The 20,619-nt window shown below is 38.1% G+C and overlaps 3 protein-coding genes and 1 pseudogene across 3 annotated transcripts; 3 read left to right on the forward strand and 1 right to left on the reverse strand.

Moving 5' to 3' along the window:
• Positions 1 to 220: 220 nt before the first annotated feature.
• Positions 221 to 2,862, reverse strand: LOC107435227 (GEM-like protein 5). The gene is made up of 3 exons (XM_016046785.4): positions 1,100 to 2,862; positions 716 to 990; positions 221 to 594 (listed from the first exon to the last, which is right to left on the reverse strand). The coding sequence occupies exons 1-3, from the start codon at positions 1,464 to 1,466 to the stop codon at positions 385 to 387; spliced, it is 852 nt and encodes a 283-aa protein (XP_015902271.1). The 5' UTR covers positions 1,467 to 2,862; the 3' UTR covers positions 221 to 384.
• Positions 2,863 to 2,980: 118 nt separating this feature from the next.
• Positions 2,981 to 7,389, forward strand: LOC107435235 (uncharacterized; annotated as a pseudogene).
• Positions 7,390 to 11,662: 4,273 nt separating this feature from the next.
• On the forward strand, positions 11,663 to 15,002 carry LOC107435242 (uncharacterized). Its single transcript, XM_016046803.4, has 2 exons — positions 11,663 to 13,906; positions 14,401 to 15,002. The coding sequence occupies exons 1-2, from the start codon at positions 11,956 to 11,958 to the stop codon at positions 14,421 to 14,423; spliced, it is 1,974 nt and encodes a 657-aa protein (XP_015902289.1). The 5' UTR covers positions 11,663 to 11,955; the 3' UTR covers positions 14,424 to 15,002.
• Positions 15,003 to 16,789: 1,787 nt separating this feature from the next.
• On the forward strand, positions 16,790 to 19,346 carry LOC107435240 (uncharacterized). The gene has a single exon (XM_016046801.4). It carries the CDS (start codon positions 17,055 to 17,057, stop codon positions 19,128 to 19,130), a length of 2,076 nt encoding a protein of 691 aa, XP_015902287.2. The 5' UTR covers positions 16,790 to 17,054; the 3' UTR covers positions 19,131 to 19,346.
• The last annotated feature ends 1,273 nt before the right edge of the window (positions 19,347 to 20,619 follow it).

The raw sequence follows: 20,619 nt of genomic DNA on the forward strand, positions 1-20,619 counted from the left end.
AAGCTGTTAACCTGTAGCACCTATGTACCTTTGTATGAATGAATTTAAGTAACCAAAAGAATATCATAATCTTCATTCGAATAAAGTTGAAAATCACAAATGTTAACATTCATTAAAAACTTCAATCATGGTATTTCAACATCAATCAAGAACCTTGGCCAAAAAAAAAAAAAAAAAAGATTTACAAACAACGACTGAAAAATGTGGCCATGCTAATATATTTTTCAGGGAAAGATACAAATATATATATAGATATATATAATAATATATTGAAAACAAAATAAGCCTTTTATACTTTACATCTAGAGATGAAACCCAACTTCTATCAAAATTTTCAAGGAAGATGAACAACACAAAAGGAATGCATGTGAGATTGTGCAAGGCCTATCCAACAACTGGTTGGGATGCATATCCAGCAGCTCTGAATTCCGAGACACTGTCTAAGAGATGGTGCGAAGCTTTTTCAAAACTCACAAAACCCATAAACCAGAACTCATGGCCATCAGTGGTAACAATATGAAGGTATTTCTCCCCTCTGTTTTCCGTCCTGATCACTGGGTTTACGTTGCCTATATTTCCCAAGGGTATCGCCACCTATTCAAGTCGATCAAAATTAGATTTTTACTTAATTCGAATTCTCTCATAATGGTATTTAATTTGCTAAAAAAAATTCAAAACCGTTTAACATAAGTTGAATTAGTTATTTTTGACTTACTTTGTAGTAGCTCCAAGCCCCTTGTCCGGAGGGAGCGGTGAAGAATAGAGGACGATCACTGCAGAAAGCAAGACGAGCCGTTGACAAATACAGAGTTCCAGCAACAGGGCCAGTGGAAGTGGAAAGATAGCAAGCAAAGGTGTTCTTGAGCTTCTCTTGGGGATGGGTTTTGAAAATCTGCTTGAACAGAGACTCAAATCCACCCTCCGTTATGGCTTTTGCCGTCAGGTTCACCTTTCCCCACGCAGCTCCCGACACAGAAGGCCCAGTTTTCACTGCAAAAATCAATCACCCAAACATTAAACCCCTAAAATTAACAACATCTTTCTTTAGTCTTACTTTTTTCCATATCAGTATACATGGTTTGTGAAATGAATTAATTACGATTATGCCAGATGTTTCGGGCTATGGTCTCAGCCTTGTTGCTCCAGGAGTTGAAGAGATGGATCACAAGCTCAAATGGATTGTTGGCGGGTCTTTCAACTGGGTCGTACTGTACATACGGCTGATGGGAGATATGCTGGTGATCACCCGCATTCCAAAAGGCGGCCTTTTGATTATCTGGGTGTACGCCTGGGGCTGCTGGAGCTCCCATGATGTGGGTTCCCCATTTCTTGGTATCCTCCTCTGTAGATGGAGGTTGATTATCATGATGATGCTGATCAGGTTGTGGGTCATTGGTGGTGGTGGTGGATGTGGATGCGGATGTAGATGATGAATTGGGTTGAGTTTCTTCCCCTGTGCCTGCCATGATTGATTGATTGAAACGAACTTGATTAGAATTAGAGAGTGGAGTGTTTCAATTCTTTCTGATCAGAGTTCAGAGACAGATAGCTCAAGAATGTTATTTTTGTGCTGTTGTCGAAGAGTGGCAAGTTTATTGATGAGGAAGGTTCGAGATAAGACGGGGATTCTTAATAATACGCGGCTGAGGCTCTGTTTTGCTTTGCACTTAAGGATAATGTTTAAAAACGACGGTCTGGTTGAAAGTGGATTAGGAAGATGTCCCTGGATTTGTTCACCTTTTTTATTATTATCTTTTCTTTTCTTTTCTTTTTTCTTGCAGAAGGGGGCAAACAAGTAAATAGATTGGCAGTAGAAGGCTGAAGCTCCCTCCTCTATTCTGTTTGGTTGTTGACCAGCTGATGATGATGTCAATTTTTATCAGGAAAAGACCGAGAAGCTTCCAGTTCCATATTAGAACAGATAACGTAGCAATTAGTCCAGTTTTATCTATCATTTTCAAAACTTTTAATCTAGGAAGTTTTACACAACATAATTGAAATCCCCCCAATCCCCATAATATGCATAAGTAGCTGAGTAATTGTTTATAGTTTTAGGCGGTAGCTGACACTTGGGCACAGAGGATTAGGGCTCAAAACCTTACTGTCTGGATCGCTTTGAGCCGGTGACACAGCGTTACCACTAAGACAACACGTGGGAGCAGGAGGACACAGGAAGCTTTTTTATTTTTATTTTTTTAAGCCACGTGTTGCTTGTAGCTTTTTTTCCGCTGCATGCAGTAATCAAAGCTGTCACTCTTTCCAAATGGAGCATGACAAACACAAAAATAGTTTTTTACTTTTATTCTAATAATGTTCATGTGAGGTAGATCATATAGTTCTTAACCGGATTGAGAAATCAAGGCTCACAACCTATCTCATAAGTCTTAATCCTGTAATAATTAACACTAGTCCGAGCCGTTAACAATTACAAATTCTTATTCCATTTCTATGGTGTTGGTAATACTCTGAGACAGAGAATCAATACCATCCAAAAGTGATAAAAACACCAGGACAGAAAGAAACACATCAAATGCAACCGACCAAATGGGGGAGAGAGGTGCTGTTAATATATATATATATATATACAGTTTTTGCTAAGATTAATTGAGGGTGAATTGTGAATTGGGAAATGTGAGTAGCTATAGTTAATTTACTCAGCTTGTTGGAACACTTCTATATCTGTAAGAAAAGTGAGTTGGGAAGCTTCCCAATTCCCAGCGAGGCTACACGTAGAATTATAGCAAGCGAAGTAGTAAGGGGGTTCACTCTAGAATCAAAAACGAAAACTAATTACAATTTTCTCTCAATCCAACCAAGCTATGGCTGCTTACCACCAACATGTTTCTCACGAAAGTAACCAAGGCAAGTATTTTAATTTCTCTCATTTCTCATTAAATCTATATATTTGTGGTTTTAGTGAATGATTATCTAGTTTGATATATGTTACATTTAATATAAGATTAAAAATTAAATTAAACAGGTGGTCCTCAACCATATCCAGCACCGCCTGGGTTTCCATCTTCACCACCACCCCCAGGGTATCAAGGCTACTTCTATGAAGGATATCCTCCTCCTCCTCCTCCCCCAACCCATGTTTCTCACTATCCTCCTTACCACCACAACCAAGATGGCTATGGATGGCCTCCATTCCTCAGAGCCTGGTATATCTCTCTCTCTCTCCCCTCTTGCGGGGTTTGCTATAAGATCAGTCCTCAAGTTTGTTTATAAAATGTTTTTTTGAAAAAATGATACTAATCAAACAGGTTTACCAAAGAAAATAGGGTATTATGAGTATTTGAGTTACATAGGCCATAGTTGATTGTGTGTGTGTGTGTGTGTATATATACATACATATACATATATATATATATATATATATCATAATCTATTTTTTTGTGTAATTACTGAATAATTTATGGGATAATTCAAAAGATAAACCACTTTTAATCAATGATCTTTAGTTTATAAGTACTAATAAAAATAAGGAAGTGGCATACAAAGTCTATCAAGAAAGCTACATGGATTTATAGTCGAGCATCCTGCATGCCCATCTAGTACATATCATTTTCCTGAAGAACCGCTGTCAAACTCTTGATCATATCAGATTATGTAAACTTCTCAGTACTCGAGTAGTCTCTGCTTCAAGGCTTCTAATAAGGTTGCTATTTTATACGGTTGAGATTAAAAAAAAAATAGTTATATGGCGTTTAATTTTTCATCATGAACTAGAATTAAAAAAAAAAAAAAAGAAGAAGAAAAAATTGATAAATAAACAGAGTTTGTCCCTATTCAGCAGCAAAAGCACCAACTTCTGACCATAATGTAGACGTAAGATTAAAACTTAAATCAGCGGATTTACAGCTTTAACCAATGGAATTTACTTTAATCTATTTGCTCCTGAACCAATGAATTGCAGCTAATTGCAATAAATAAATTCTGTATGTGCTTGTTTCCATTCAATAATCAAGATTAAAACTTTTATTTTTTTCTTCTTCCAATTGTTCATCATCCATTTTAAATTTACAGTTTGGCCACACTTTGCTGCTGCTGTTTGCTGGAGGAGTGCTGCTTCTTCTAGATCATTGGGCTTTATATGCATATGGCATTGTCATATATTTAAAATTATGGAGTTTGGAATTGCCTTTGTTATGTCTATCTAATACTTGAGAAATCCCCCAAACTGGAATTTGATCATTTCACGAAATGTGAATCATCAAATTGTTAAATGAAAAGTTGGTGGAAATTGTAGACTTCCAAACATGAACTCTGTACTTTCATGAATGCTCTGCTCCATTTCTTTTTCAGGCTTTATGTAGTTGCTTTCAGCTGGAGATCTTGAATTTCCTTCTCTTTATAGTATTGTCTATTGTGATCACAATTATTTGAATTCGTACATAGGACTTCAAAAACATAACTCTTCAAATATATATATATATATATATACACATATATGTATGGTAATGCTTTACCGGTAAATACATTCATTTGAAGTCATATAGACTTACAGGTTACTTTACCAGTTAATAAATTCCGGAAAAATAAAATTACTCAGCAAAATATTAAAAAGACAAAAAAATTTTAAATTTTTTTTATGCGGTACCACATAAATAGACAATAAATTACAGAAAATATTAATGAAGGGAAATGGTCAAAGATAAATTTTCTGACATAATAAAATTATTTTGGCCGACTAAAAGAACAGAACAACTAGAGATAAAATAATGCAACTAGAGATAAAATAATGTAGCTAAGGCAAGACCATGTCAAACAAATCTAGAGAAATAAAATAATGTAGTTAAGGCAAGAACATGTCAAAAAACTATGTTCAAATATGTAAAGTTACTTGTTTATTTTTGTTTGTAAAGTTATTTTATTGCCTTAAACAATACAGTTGTCAGATGATATTCATAAGTCATGACTCATTAACTAATAAGACAAAGAAACCTCAAAATCTTAAAATTATGTGTCCTGCTCACAGAAAAGTCCGTCAAATGGGAAAAAGAAGAAATAAAAGTCGTTTTCTTATGAAAGCTAAAGAAAGGGAAGGTAACGGACCTTGGAACCCAAGTAATGGACATCTATAAAAACCGCAAGAATCAATCTTTTCTCTACTACGAATACCAAAAAAACACCAATCTTTATAAAACCCACTCCAAACAGCAGCAACCCATTAATATCCATCCATTTCTTCATTATCTGGTTCAAAAATGGCTCCTCCAAGCCTTCTTGGACCACCAGCTCTACACAGACACATCCCAGAACCCAAATCCACCGACTCCTTCGTTGACCTCCTCACCTCCAACTTCAACAAAACCAGTCTTCCAGCAAATCCACAAAGCCACCTTATTGGCTTCACCGAGAACAATTCACCAACCTTTCTCTCCTCCGGCAACCCCTGCCTCGATTTCTTCTTCCACTTCGTGCCCAACACTCCTCCCAAATCTTTATCTCAGAGGCTCAAGTTGGCCTGGGACCACAATCCCTTAACCACCCTCAAGCTTATGTGCAATTTACGTGGGGTACGTGGCACTGGTAAGAACGACAAGGAAAGCTTCTATACCGCTGCTTTTTGGCTCTACAAGAACCATCCCAAGACACTTGCTTGCAATGTCGGGTCGTTTGCTGATTTTGGCTACTTCAAGGATTTGCCGGAGATCTCTACCGGCTTTTGGAAGGTCCTGAAGTCAGGAGGAGACAAAAGGTCGAGTGGTTGCAGATAAAGGGATCAGGATCAAAGCGGGGTTCTAAGGTAGGACCTTTCGGCATGCGTGGTAGACGTGGACGATCTTTCAGAAGGGGCAACAAAGCGTCGTCCAAGAAAACCAAAAGGGTTGAAGTCAAACACACCTTGCCGAGGGAGGTTAGGGTCAAAAGAGCAGAGGAGAGGTCCATGAGGGAGAAGAAGAAGGCCAGAGAGTTGAGGACCGAGAAGAGAATCGCCATGGCCAAGAAGGTCGTTGAGAGATATGGGCGTGACCCCAACTTCATGTTCTTGTATGAGAAAATCTCTGATCACTTCGATGAATGTTTAAAGGCCGACATTGGGTTCTTGAATTCTAATGAGTACAAGAAGATAAGCTTGGCTGCCAAATGGTGTCCTTCCATCGATTCCTCTTTCGACCGCTCGACTTTGATCTGCGAAAGCATTGCCAGAAAAGTATTCCCGAGGGAATTGTACACTGAATACGAAGGAATCGAGGATGCACACTATGCTTATAGAGTCAGAGACAGACTGAGGAAGGAAATCCTTGTCCCTCTCAGGAGAGCCTTGGAGTTGCCTGAAGTTTACATTGGAGCCAACCAGTGGGATTTAATTCCATACTACAGGGTTGCCTCTGTGGCTATGAAGTTTTATAAAGAGAAGTTTATGAAGCATGACAAAGAGCGTTTTCAGAAGTACTTGGAGGATGTGAGAGCCGGCAAGTCCAAAATTGCAGCGGGAGCATTGCTTCCCCACGAGATCATAGGCTCTCTATATGGCGGCGGCGATGATGGGGAAGTTGCTGACCTTCAATGGAAAAGAATGGTGGATGATTTGTTAAATAGAGGAAAGTTGAAGAACTGCATTGCTGTGAGTGATGTTTCTGGGAGCATGAATGGGATTCCTATGGAAGTCTCTGTGGCATTGGGTTTGTTGGTCTCTGAATTGAGCGAAGACCCTTGGAAAGGAAAGATCATCACGTTCAGTGAGAACCCTCAGCTCAATGTGATACAAGGGGAAGATCTTCGATCAAAGACAGAGTTTGTCAGACACATGGACTGGGGCTATAACACCAATTTCCAGAAGGTGTTTGATCTGATTCTCCAAGTGGCTGTTAATGGAAACTTGAAAGCAGAGCAGATGATTAAGAGGGTGTTTGTGTTCAGTGACATGGAGTTTGATCAAGCTTCAAAGACCGGGTGGGAGGCTGACTATGAGGCTATAAGGAGGAAATTTGGAAAGAAGGGTTATGAAGAAGCGGTGCCAGAGATTGTGTTTTGGAATTTAAGAAATTCCAGTTCAACTCCAGTTGGTGGGGAACAAGAAGGGGTAGCATTGGTCAGCGGTTTTTCGAAAAATTTGATGAACTTGTTTTTGGATGGCAGTAGAGAATTGAACCCTGAATCTGTCGTGGAGTTGGCTATATCCGGGGAGGAGTACGATAGACTTGTTGTGGTGGACTAATTGTTTATATATTCATTTGGCCAGAAGATAAAAGTTTCTATTTCTCTTGTATAAAATATCCAAAAGTGTAATCACAACTGAGACTCTTGGTCTTGTTCATATTTTGTTCCTGATATTTGATGATTAAATGGTATTTTGTAAGTTCTGTTCAAAGAACATAGACAAAAGCGTACACATACAAAATATATATTTTGCATTCATATGAAAACAGAGAGCTCCCACTAATTCCCTCAGTTGATGAATTCCATGTCGAAGAATACCTCCAAGTCATAATATTCCCAAATATATTACATTTCATTTCTTGTGTATGGTCAACTAAATCAGTTTATTCTTGGGATTACAAATATATGGTTGCATAGCTAGTGTTATTATATGGTTTTACAAATCTTTTCCATTCCCTTAAATTGTGTTGTTTTCATAGCAGTTCACAACAAGAAATCCATTGATTGATATCTCATTCAATGAATTCCTTGTGTTGAAAGTTGTTGCTTTATATAAAAAATTTGCCAGGAAGCAATACTGGCATGGAGATAATGTTTAAAGCTATTTGATTGATATTTTATTTTATTCTATGACTGTGTTTTGGGTATTCTTGGTTTGTCATTCTTTTTATTGTAATTGCTCTGTTTTTCCTTGTATAAGTCCTATCCCTTAGCAAGGCCAAGTATGCTTAAGCGAGACATTTAGTGGAGGTCAATCATCAAGAATTTCTATTTATAAATATATAATTATGTATAAACTAACTTATGAGCAGTTTACGGGTTTTTGGATCAACAGATGGGCCACTAGGTGCATGTAAAATGTGATGAAGCTTGTGATCATGAAAGTAAGGTGGGGGACTATTCAACTCATAGCACAATTCTAAATCATATCTGTTTGTTAAACCATTTCCTGAAGTTCACATCTTTGTATAGACTGGATTAATAGGCATCCTGTGTCAGATAATTTACGATTGGCCTTTTTTTTTTTTTCACATTTTTACTATTATTTTTTATTGTTTTATTTTTTGGTTCTAACAAAAAATAAAAAATAAAAAAATAAAAATAAAAATCTTTTCTGGATGGAGAACTTGTTTCCAAAATTACCATGCACAACTAGCCCTTATTTCTTAATACAGAATACCCACTATATAATATAGCACAGCCTCCTACAATCACTTATTGTCATTATATTGGGATTTTTAGCACATGAAGAGCAGTGCTTCTATTTGAATGAAAATTCTATTCATTTCACGGAATGAACCTGTAAAGGTGTCATCTAAATTTCGACTTGGAGAACAAGAATCCCAAACCAGTAAACATCCTTACAACGATGCTAAATGAACCTCTTTAAAACCCTCAACTCTAGCATTTCTAATTTCTGATTACCATTGTGTGATCTAGAAAATTTCAGTTTGCAAAAATTATGTATGTATATGTTACAAATTTGGACTTCAAGTGTAGTTGTGAGTAAAAGTTCTAATAAGGGATAGAGGTTTCTGTTTTTTCTGTATTACGATCCATAACAGGCATGCTTGTTCCACCAAAAAAAAAAAAAAAAAAAGAGCCTTCTATTCTTTTGATGGAATCTGAAGCTGCAGTGCTTCTTTTGTTGGTCACAATGCCTCAGTTTGATCCTTGCCCTCCTCCACCTAGAATAATAGAATAATCTGTGGAATCTTTGTAAAATAAGTTCACTTTTGTTTAATCCTTTAAATTAAGTATGATCTAACATGCTTCACAACAGGGTAAGAATCAGGGAAATAAACATACACTTCCTTTATTAAGTCCATGATCGTAACAATTCTTTACTATAATATTGCAATAAATCAATTCTGTCTATGCATATTTACTTTCAAAACTCAAGAATTAAAAACTTTTATGTTCTTCTTCTTATTCTAGTTGTTCATCATCTATTTTAAATATACAGTTTGGCCAGTCTTTGCTGGAGGAATGCTGCATCTTTTAGACGTTTATAATATTTATATGGTCAAATATATGCAATTATAGGGTGTGGAATTGCTTCTGTTTATGTCTGTCTAATAACTTGAAATCCCCAAAACTGGAATTTGATCATTTCATGAAATGTGAATCCTCAAATTGCTAATGCAAAATGTATGGAAAATAAACTACTAAACATGAATTCTATAGTTTCATGCATGATCTTCTTCTTTTCCAGGCTTTATATGTTAATTGCGGTCGGTTGAAGATCTTGAATGCCCATCACTATATCTATTATACTGATAACATTTATTTGAAATCATAGATAATGCTTTACCAGTTAATACATGAAGGATCAATATTGACCTAGAAGATTCTAGAATTAACTAGTATATTTGATATACTTGGTTGGAAGTCGAGCATTGGAATTTGTGAAAAAAAATATCTAAAATTGAGGATGAGAGCAAGGATATAGTGGAGAAGTCTAGAAGCTTTGAGTAGGCCAAAGCAACCGACTTTGTCAAGTATAAAAGGAAGCTTTGGCTTCCATGCTTGGTGAGCTAGCAAGGGAGCTCCAAGAAGGCTCTCGTTTAGTGTGACTGAGAGCAAAGTTGTGGTAGAGTCTAATGTGTGTCTGTGTAAGTGGTGTACGTATTAAATTGAGTAGAGTGGGCTCCTAGAGAGAGAAAGAGAGAGAGAGAGCTCTCATGTTATAGTTAGTAAATAATGTTAGGTGTTTATGTGTTGGTGTCTAAAAGGTTATTATGTGTGTGGGTCCTGCTGCACGTGTGTGAGTATTTTATATTATGTCAATGTATTTGTTTGTATAAATTATTAGTATAATAGAATTAATTTATTTTCTCCCCCAACAATTAGATTAAAGAGAGAGAGAGAGCTCTCATGTTATAGTTAGTAAATAATGTTAGGTGTTTATGTGTTGGTGTCTAAAAGGTTATTATGTGTGTGGATCCTGCTGCATATATGAGTATTTTATAGTGTGTTTATGTATTTGTTTTTTTTTAAATTATTAATATAAGAGAATTGATTTATTTTCTCCCCCAACAATTTGGTATCAGAGCGGCGTTAGATCCAATGGAATGGTAGTTTAGTGGTCTTGTAATTTAGTTTTGTTGTCTTGGTTGGTATAAAAGATTGGTATGTAAGAGTTTGTTAGGGACCAAAGCATAAGCGTTGGTGACCACAATATTGAAGGAGACGATCAAGAATCGTGTGGTGAATGGTTGAAGACCACGAGTGCCAGAAAGGATGGTCAAGGACCATGAAAGTTGCGAGGCGATCAAGGATCGCGGTGACACATGGAGGCAGTCTGGGACTGCGATGGCAAAAGGTGGTTAAAAACCATTGTTGGAGGAGCTTCGTATGATCGTGCACAACCTGGGATTGTGGAGCTTGTTGTTTGGAACCAAGCTTATTTGGTGTGTGAGCGGACCATCAAACCACGATAGGTAACCTTCAAAAGATGGAAGGTATGTGGAAGCTCAATGGTATAAATTATAATATATGTGGTCATTGCATATAGAGTTTTATTTGCAAGGATAGGATCTCTGGGAGATCCTTGGAGGCGATTATGTCGCCAGTAAATATTGCTGCTTTGATGAAGTGAAAAGATCACAGCTGGTAAGGCATGTTGGTAATTAAGACTACCATCGAGGAGATAATATCAAAGCCTACTGGAGATGCCAAGACACCAAAGGAAGAGTGGGATAATTTTTCAGCACTCAAGAAGAAAAGAAAGAATGGGAAGTCAATATTGAAGGGGAGAATTGAAGGATCAATATTGACCTAGAAGATTCTAGAATTAACTAGTATATTTGATATACTTGGTTGGAAGTCGAGCATTGGAATTTGTGAAAAAAAATATCTAAAATTGAGGATGAGAGCAAGGACATAGTGGAGAAGTCTAGAAGCTTTGAGTAGGCCAAAGCAACCGACTTTGTCAAGTATAAAAGGAAGCTTTGGCTTCCATGCTTGGTGAGCTAGCAAGGGAGCTCCAAGAAGGCTCTCGTTTAGTGTGACTGAGAGCAAAGTTGTGGTAGAGTCTAATGTGTGCCTGTGTAAGTGGTGTACATATTAAATTGAGTAGAGTGGGCTCCTAGAAAGAGAAAGAGAGAGAGAGAGCTCTCATGTTATAGTTAGTAAATAATGTTAGGTGTTTATGTGTTGGTATCTAAAAGGTTATCATGTGTGTGGATCCTGCTACATATATGAGTATTTTATAATGTGTTTATGTATTTGTTTTTTTTTTAAAATTATTAATATAAGAGAATTGATTTATTTTCTCCCCCAACAATACATTCATTTGAATTCATAAATACATTCATTTGAATTCATATATTATTATTACTGAAAAAAATTGGATTCATATATATTTAAAGAAACCTGGAATAAGGTCTGGTGCTAATTTATTAAATATATGTATATATGGACATTTAGTTATGGGAATGCCTTACCAGTTAACAACGACAAGGAATTACAGAAAATATTAATGCAGGGACAGCATAAAACATTTTTGCAAAACTTTTCTAAAGGTAAGAAAATTATTCTCTCGAAAGGCGGCTCATAAAATAAGCAGCAGGTCAGATGCGAAACAAGAAGAACGAAAAGTCGGTTTATTTGAAAGCCAAAAATAAGAAATAAAAAATACAAAAAAAAAAAAAAAGGGGGACCTTGTAACCCAAGTAAAGAACAGATATAGAAAAGCGTATCCATTTACATAGATAAAATCCCAAAATCCACTCCAAACAGCAACGACCGGCACCGTCCATTTTATCAAACTCGATTCGATCATCTGCTGTCTGTCTTCATAGTTTCAGCTCAAACGAGTGAAGTTTGAAAAAAGAAAAAGGAAAAATGGCTTCTCTAAGTCTTGTTGGACCACCGGAGCTCCACAGCCCCATCCCAAAACCCGAATCCACCGACACCTTCATTGACATGCTCGCCTCCACCTTCAACAAAACCGATCTTGCCCCAAATCCAAAAGGGCCTCCTATTGGCTTGACCGAGAACGATTCCCCAACCTATCTCTCCTCCGGCAACCCCTGCCTCGATTTCTTCTTCCATGTCGTGCCCGACACTCCTCTCGAATCTCTATCCCAAAAGCTCCGTTTGGCCTGGGACCACAATCCCTTAACCACGCTCAAGCTTATTTGCAATTTACGTGGGGTACGTGGCACTGGTAAGAACGACAAGGAAAGCTTCTATACCGCTGCGTTTTGGCTCTTCGACAACCATCCCAAGACCCTTGCTTGCAACGTCGGGTCGTTTGCCGATTTTGGTTTCTTCAAGGATTTGCCGGAGATTCTCTATCGGCTTCTGGAAGGTCCTGAAGTGAGGCAGACACAGAAGGCCGAGTGGTTGCAGATAAAGGGTTCATCAAGATCAAAGGCTTCCAGTTTCGGACCTTTCGGCTTGCGTGGTAGACCTTTAGGAGGAATTGGATGGCGTGGTGGACGATCTTTCAAGAAAACCGGAAGGGTTAAAGTTAGACACGCCTTGTCGAGGGAGGTTAGGGTCAATAGAGCAGAAGAGAGGGCTGTGAGGGAGAAGGACAGGGCCAGAGAGTCGAGGAACCAGAAGAAGATCGCCATGGCCAACAAGGTCGTTGAGAGATACAAGAGTGACCCCCACTTCATGTTCTTGTATGAAAAAATCTCCGATCACTTCGCTGAATGCTTAAAGGCTGATATTGGGTTCTTGAATTCAAAAGAGTACACCAAGATTAGCTTGGCTGCCAAATGGTGTCCTTCCATCGATTCCTCTTTCGACCGCTCCACTTTACTCTGCGAAAGCATTGCCAGGAAGGTGTTCCCCCTAGAATCTTACCCTGAATACCAAGGAATCGAGGAGGCACACTATGCTTATAGAGTCAGAGACAGACTGAGGAAGGAAATCCTTGTTCCTCTGAGGAAGGCCTTGGAATTGCCCGAGGTTTACATTGGAACCAACCACTGGGATTCAATTCCATACAACAGGGTTGCCTCTATGGCTATGAAGTTTTATAAAGACAAGTTTTTGAAGCATGACAAGGAGCGTTTTCTAAAGTATTTGGAGGATGTGAGAGCCGGCAAGTCCAAAATTGCAGCGGGAGCATTGCTTCCCCACGAGATTGTAGCCGCTCTATATGACGATGACGGCGATGGGGAAATTGCTGAGCTTCAGTGGAAAGCAATGGTGGATGGTTTATTAAATAAAGGAAAGTTGCATAACTGCCTTGCTGTGAGTGATGTTGCTGCAAGCATGGATGGGACTCCCATGGAGGTCTCTGTTTCATTGGGTTTGTTGGTCTCTGAATTAAGCGAAGACCCTTGGAAGGGAAAGATCATCACTTTCAGTGAGAACCCTCAGCTCCATGTGATACGAGGAGAAGATCTTCGATCGAAGACCGAGTTCGTGAGACACATGGAGTGGGGCGATTGCACCAATTTCCAGAAGGTGTTCGATCTGATTCTGCAAGTGGCTGTTAATGGAAACTTGAAAGCAGAGCAGATGATTAAGAGGGTGTTTGTGTTCACTGACATGGAGTTTGATCAAGCTTCAAAGACCAAGTGGGAGACTGACTATGAGGCGATAAAGAGGAAATTTGGAGAGAAAGGCTATGAAGAAGCGGTGCCAGTGATTGTGTTTTGGAATTTAAGAGATTCCAGTTCAACTCCAGTTGTTGCGCAACAAGAAGGGGTAGCTTTGGTCAGCGGTTTTTCGAAAAATTTGATGAATTTGTTTTTGGATGGCAGTGGAGAAATAGACCCTGAATCTATCAAGGGGGAAATAGACCCTGAATCTGTCATGGAATCGGCTATATCCGGTGAGGAGTACCAGAAACTTGTTGTGGTGGACTAATTGTATATATAATCACTTATCTAGAAAATGAAAGTCTCTATTCTCTTTATGAAAAAAAAAAAAAAAAAAAAAAAAAGGGAAATAAAAAAAAGGAGATCGAAATGTAAAAAGAAAACTGACTCTTGGTCTTGATCATAATTTGTTCCTGAATTTTGATGATTAAATGATATTTTGCACGTTCTGCTTGAAGAACACACAGACAAAACCATAAACATTGAAATGTGTATTGTTAACAAATTGTTTTATAGATCTTGTCCATTCCCATCTATTGGGTTATATAAATCTTTATAGCCAATTCATTACAACTCACAATAAAGAAATCCATTGATCGATATATTCCTCGCGTTGAAAATTGTTGCTTTTATATCAAAAAAGTTGCTACTGGGCAATACTGCCCGATATTTTATTTCATGGGTTTGTGTTTTGGTTATCTTTGGTTTGTCATTCTTTTTGTTGCAGTTCCTCTGTTTTTCCCCATATAAATCTCTGTTGGTCATCTCTGGGCAAGGCCAAATATACTTAGGCGATGCATTTACTTGAAGTCAACCATCAGCAGAGCCACCTGAGATTAAATTGCTTGTTGTGTATGGCAGAGGATGCAGAATATATACTCGTCAATCTCAAAACCAAAGACTTGAAGTTTAATGCAATTGCAAAGTAAATTTGGTGATGTCTGCTTTTAATGATCGTATATACTTTTCTCCTTCTTCTATTACTTCTTCTTCTCCTTCTTCTTGATCAAATCGTTATTGGTCTTATTGGCAACTTTGCATGGAATTTTCTCCCACTCAACTGTCATTAATCAATACTACAAGCCATACGTAGCTTAATAGTCAAGAGCCAAAGCCTAGCTTTCAACGGTGATGCTCTTCCATTAATATAAAATGTTACCTGCATAGCTAGCAGGTTTACGAGTTTTTACATGTTATTTTTCAGGGGTAATATTTCACATGTAATATTTTACATGTAAATTTGTAGAGGTAGTTTTCTCTAGATGACTATGGTATAGCAGCACCCTTTCATGTGATGTTTGATGACGTAGTGAAGCCTTCCTTCTCCCACTGGTCATCTTCTTTGTTTGATTTGGATTCATTTCTTTTAATGGCTATGTTTGATAATTTTCTGGCTGCTTACCAACTGGTCTATTTTTATTTTTGCTGCTTGGCTGATATTTGCTCCATCTGGCAACTATGATGTTTGGAAATTGCTTTTGATATGCCTGTCAAGTTGTTTAACAACTGTTTTAAATTCTCATGAACCAGTATCAGTACTCATGGTAATAAATACTACTTATAATATCTTATATTGTAATCTTTCTTGGTGCAATAAATACTCTTCAATATATTTGTTATAACCGTTCTTTTGTAATTACTGATTAATTTATGGGCTAGTGAAATAGATAAACACTTTTAATAAAATATCTTTAGTTTAATGTGATATTGTTCAAGCCTAAGGAAGTGGTATACAAAGTCTCTATCCATGGATCTATAATTAAGCTTCCAATATATCATTTTCCTGAATAAAAGCAGTCAAAACTCTTGAACTTACCTAGTCAAACAGATTTTTTATTTTCTTTTTCTTTTTCTTTTTCTTTTTTGCAATTCATTCCGCCATCAAGAGTGAAATGCAAAGCTTTTAAAGGCTTTTATATGAGCTTCTCAAGTAATCTCCACATCAAATAAGGCTTGCTTAGAGTGGTAAAGAATTAAGGCTTAAAAACGAGCCCTTCTAATTTGTTTTTGTCTTGGCCGGTTGTAGATGGAGGCGTTAAATATTTAATAGAAAATTTGTAGAAATTGTAGACTTCAAAACATGAACTCTGTGGTTTCGTTTGTGCTCTTTTCTTTTCTAGGCTTTTATCATGCAATTGCAGTCAGGTAGAGATCTTGAATGCCCATCTCTTTACAGTGTTATATGATCATATGAGATTTGCTCACAAAGAACCCCTCCCATGATTAAGAAATTCAGGAGCATATCCTTTTCCCTTATTGGTATGACTAAGGCATGGCATCAATCTGAAATCCAGGTAGGACTCAATGCTTTACCCGTCATTTTTTCACGAAGGATGAAGACTTTCTATCGAATATAGAATTTCACCCTATGTTAAAAGACAGTTTTTTTTTTTCTTTTTTTTCCTCAAATTTTTTTTTTAATATTTTCAAATGATATGATATTGCATAAATGATCAATAGGGATGAAGGGGGGGGAGGGGAGGGGGGGGGGGAGGATATAGATTCATATATAATTACAGGGAATGCTTTAACATTTAATAAATTCAGAAAAAAAAAAATTCTCCTTCTTATTATTATTATTATTTATTTTTTTTAATGCTGTACTACCTAAATAGACAAACCTTCACATTAAATTGCAAGAAAAAATTGATGCAGGGAAAGCATAAATTGGTCAAAGAATACTTTTCAAAGTGTAGAAAATTATTTTGGCTTACTAATGGACCACAGTAAAGGGCAGCCAGTATCGAAAATTATGATTAAAAAAAAAAAAAGTTTAGAAAATTATTTTGGCTGACTATAGGAACACAATAAATGGCAGAAATAAAATAATGTAGTAAAGTCAGGGACACTTGAAAGAAATCCATTCTAACATGGAAAGTTACTTATTTTTAGTTTGACTTTTTATCATAGTTGTTGTTATTATTATTATTTTTCTTTTGGGATTTCTGCGTTATTTAATTGCCTTAAACGACGTATAATTTTGACACCTCAAAATCTAGCCTTCCAGACAGGGGAAATATTCCGAGACAGCTCAGAAGAAAAGCCTGCCAAATAAGAAAAGATCAGATAGAAGAAAGAAAAGTCGGTTTCTGTTTTTTTTTTTTTTTTTTTTTTTTTTTTTGTTTGGGTGAATAGAAAAGTCAGTTTCTTCGGAAGCTAAAGAAAGGACCTTGGAACCCAAGTAATGAACCAACTATAAAATGATGCAGGATTTCAGTCATTTCTCTCCAAAAAAAAAAAAAGAAGAAATGACAAATCTTTTTTAAACCCACTCCACTCGAAACAGAAACAGCCAAGATTCTTTCCTCAAAGTCGATCATCTTCACCATCATCATCCATCTAAGCTCGCTCAAACACTCACTCATATAGGAGGGTTGAAAAATGGCTCCTCCAAGCCTTCTTGGACCACCAGAGCTCCGCAAACCCGTAACCAAACCCGACTCCGACTCCTTGGTTGACCACCTCGTCTCCAACTTCAACAAAACCAGTCCCGACCCGATCCCAGAGCAAAGCCCCACTTTATGCCAAACCGAGAACAGTGCCCCAACCTTTCTCTCCTCCGGCAGCCCCTGCCTCGACTTGTTCTTCCACGTCGTGCCCAACACTCCCACTTATTCTCTACCCAATAGGCTCAAGTCGGCTTGGGAGCTCGACCCCTTGACCACCCTCAAGCTTATCTGCAATTTACGCGGGGTTCGTGGCACCGGGAAGAACGACAAGGAAGGCTTCTACACCGCTGCGCTTTGGCTCCATCACAACCATCCCAAAACCCTTGCTTCAAACGTCGCGTCGTTTGCCGATTTTGGCTTCTTCAAGGATTTGCCCGAGATTCTCTACCGCCTCTTGGAAGGTGATGAGGTGAGGAGGACACAGAAGGAAGAGTGGTTGCTTATAAAGGGATCGGGATCGAGATCGCGATCGAGGGACTCTAAGGATGGACCTTTTGGGATGCGTGGTAGACCTCTTGGAGGCATGCGTGTTGGACTATCTTCCAGGAGGAGTAGCAGAGCATCAGTGTCGTCCAAGAATACAACCAAAAGGGGGCCTAAGTATAAAGTTGTGCACACCTTGCCGAGGGAGATTAGGGTCCAAAGAGCAGAGGAGAGGTCTATGAGGGAGAAGGAGATGGCCAAAGAATTGAGGACCCAGAAGCGAATCGCCATGGCCAAGAAGGTCGTTGAGAAATACGAGAGTGACCCCAACTTCAAGTTCCTGTATGAAAAAATCTCTCATCACTTCGCTGATAGTTTGAAGGCCGATATTGAGTTCTTGAATTCGAAAGAGTACAGGAAGATTAGCTTGGCTGCCAAATGGTGTCCTTCCATCGATTCCTCTTTCGACCGCTCCACTTTGCTCTGCGAAAGCATTGCCAGAAAGGTATTCCCCCGAGATTCATATCCTGAATACCAAGGAATCGAGGAGGCACACTACGCTTATAGAGTCAGAGACAGACTGAGGAAGGAAATCCTTGTTCCTCTCAGGAAAGCTTTGCAGTTGCCGGAGGTTTACATTGGAGCTAACCGGTGGAATTTCATTCCATACAACAGGGTTTCCTCTGTTGCTATGAAGCTTTACAAAACCAAGTTTTTCAAGCATGACAAGAAGCCTTTTCCACGCAAATCCAAACACAAACACGAAAGTGTGGCTTCCTCCGAGCCCGTGAAACTACACAAACACAAAACGTTTTCAAAGTATCTGGAGGATGTGAGAGATGGAAAGTCCAAAATTGCAGCGGGAGCGTTGCTTCCCCAAGAGATCATAGCATCTCTATGGGACGGTGATGGTGGGGACGTTGCTGAGCTTCAGTGGAAAAGAATGGTGGATGATTTGTTAAATAAAGGAAAGTTGAAGAACTGCCTTGCTGTGAGTGATGTCTCTAGAAGCATGAATGGGATTCCTATGGAGGTCTCGGTGGCATTGGGTTTGTTGGTCTCTGAATTGAGCGAAGACCCTTGGAAGGGAAAGATCATCACTTTCTGTGAGAACCCTCGGTTCCATGTGATACAAGGCGAAGATCTTCGATCAAAGATAGAGTTCGTGAGAGCCATGGAGTGGGGCGGTCACCCCAATCTCCAGAAGGTGTTTGATCTGATTCTGCAAGTGGCTGTCAATGCAAATTTGAACGCAGAGCAGATGATTAAGAGGGTGTTTGTGTTTAGTGACATGGAGTTCCATCAAGTTTCACCGACTAGGTGGGAAACTGACTATGAGGGTATAAGGAGGAAGTTTGGAAAGAAGGGTTATGAAGATGTGGTGCCAGAGATTGTGTTTTGGAATTTAAGAGATTCCAGGTCTACTCCAGTGCCTCGTAAACAAGAAGGGGTAGCTTTGGTCAGTGGGATTTCGAAAAATTTGATGAACTTGTTTTTGGATGGCACTGGAGAAATGAACCCTGAATCTGTCATGAAATTGGCTATATCAGGCGAGGAGTACCAGAAACTTCTTGTGGTGGACTAGAAAATAAAAGTTTCTATTTCTTGCATAAAAAGGATGGAAAACTGTAAATCATAACTGAGACTCTTGGTCTTGTTCATATTTTGTTCCTGAATTTTGATGATTAAATGGTATTTTGTATGATCTGTTCATAGAACTGAGACAAAACCGTGAACAATCTATGTTGAAGAATACCTCCAAGTCATAATATTCCGTAATATATTATTTCCATTTCTTGTATATTGTCAACACGATCCGTTTATTCTTTACAATTATTTGGTGGCATAGCTAGTGTTAATATATATTGTTTTACAAATCTTGTTCATTCCCATCAATGGTGTTGTATTCATTACAGTTCAAAACAAAGAAATCCACTGATAGATATCTCATTCAATGAATTGAAAGTTATTGCTTCATATCAAAAAGTTGCAAGTAAAGAGAACTGGCATGGAGAAAATGTTCAAAGATTATTTGACTGATATTCAATTTTATTTTATTTTATGGATTGATGTTGTGGGTATCCTTGGTTTGTCATTCTTTTTGTAGTAGTTGCTCTGTTGTTCCTTGTATAAGTCTTTGCTGGTCATCTTTTAGCAAGGCCAAATGTACTTAAGTAAGGCATTTAGTTGAAGTCAATCATCGGCCGTTTCTTTTTATCAATATATAAGCGTGTATAAATTAGATTATGTGCGGTTTACCGGTTTTTGGATCAACAGAAGGACTGCAAAGGTGCATGTGAACAGTGATTAAGCTTGTGATCATGGAAGTAAGGTGGGAGGGTGGGGGGCTATTCAACTCATAGCGGAATTCTAAATCATATCTGCTTGTTAAACCATTTCCTGAAGTTCACATCTTAGCATAGACTGAATTGATAGGCCTCCTGGTTGTTCATTCAAAACGGTACATAATTAAACGAGAAATGATACCAGAACACAAGGAAAAGTCACATTCTGTTCCCTTTTGTCCGTCATTTTCCATGGATAACCCAAAGGCTGGGACCCTCCATAACATCACAAAGCCCATAGCCATGTTGCTATTAGAAATCAAGAGTAGGATGTTGTACAGGAGGCTGGTGTTAGTTTGCCCTTGACAAGTCATAATTTTACATTTTTCCTTTCATGAATCTGGTCTAAGCTCACTGCTTACAATCACCTCTTGCTGGAAGTAGGGCTTCCAAGTCAGGTTGCAAGATTTTCAAAGGTAGTAAGCCTTATTACTTCATTGTTACTATTAATAATATGCAATTTCCAAGTTATCAACTTTCGTTCTCTGCTTGCTTAATTTGTTACCTATTTTAAAAACAACGAATGACAGCAATTTCAAGGCAGCAAAAGAGTAAGCACATTGGATTTCTAAATATGATTGCTATGAGTGCTACCTTCTCTGATTCAGAGGATTATATGGATGTTCAAGTGACGGAAGCTCACGGTCCTGCCGCAGAAGATAAATCTACTGTCAACCTTACCACTTTAGCTGCGTTTGTCACTCCAGTTTAATCAAATATGTGTTGGTT

Source organism: Ziziphus jujuba, chromosome 12 (assembly GCF_031755915.1).
Source record: "Ziziphus jujuba cultivar Dongzao chromosome 12, ASM3175591v1".
NCBI classification, from domain to species: domain Eukaryota; kingdom Viridiplantae; phylum Streptophyta; class Magnoliopsida; order Rosales; family Rhamnaceae; genus Ziziphus; species Ziziphus jujuba.

Excerpts from the sequence above, each read along its gene's own strand:
- LOC107435240 (XM_016046801.4), top strand. The coding sequence starts at position 17,055 with ATGGCTCCTCCAAGCCTTCTTGGACCACCAGAGCTCCGCAAACCCGTA.
- LOC107435227 (XM_016046785.4), bottom strand. The coding sequence starts at position 1,466 with ATGGCAGGCACAGGGGAAGAAACTCAACCCAATTCATCATCTACATCC. Across the intron at positions 991-1,099 it reads CCGAAACATCTGGCATAATC|TGAAAACTGGGCCTTCTGTG; the intron begins GTAATTAATTCA and ends TGATTTTTGCAG. Across the intron at positions 595-715 it reads GGGCTTGGAGCTACTACAAA|GTGGCGATACCCTTGGGAAA; the intron begins GTAAGTCAAAAA and ends CGACTTGAATAG.
- LOC107435242 (XM_016046803.4), top strand. The coding sequence starts at position 11,956 with ATGGCTTCTCTAAGTCTTGTTGGACCACCGGAGCTCCACAGCCCCATC. Across the intron at positions 13,907-14,400 it reads CATGGAATCGGCTATATCCG|TTCCTCTGTTTTTCCCCATA; the intron begins GTGAGGAGTACC and ends TTTTTGTTGCAG.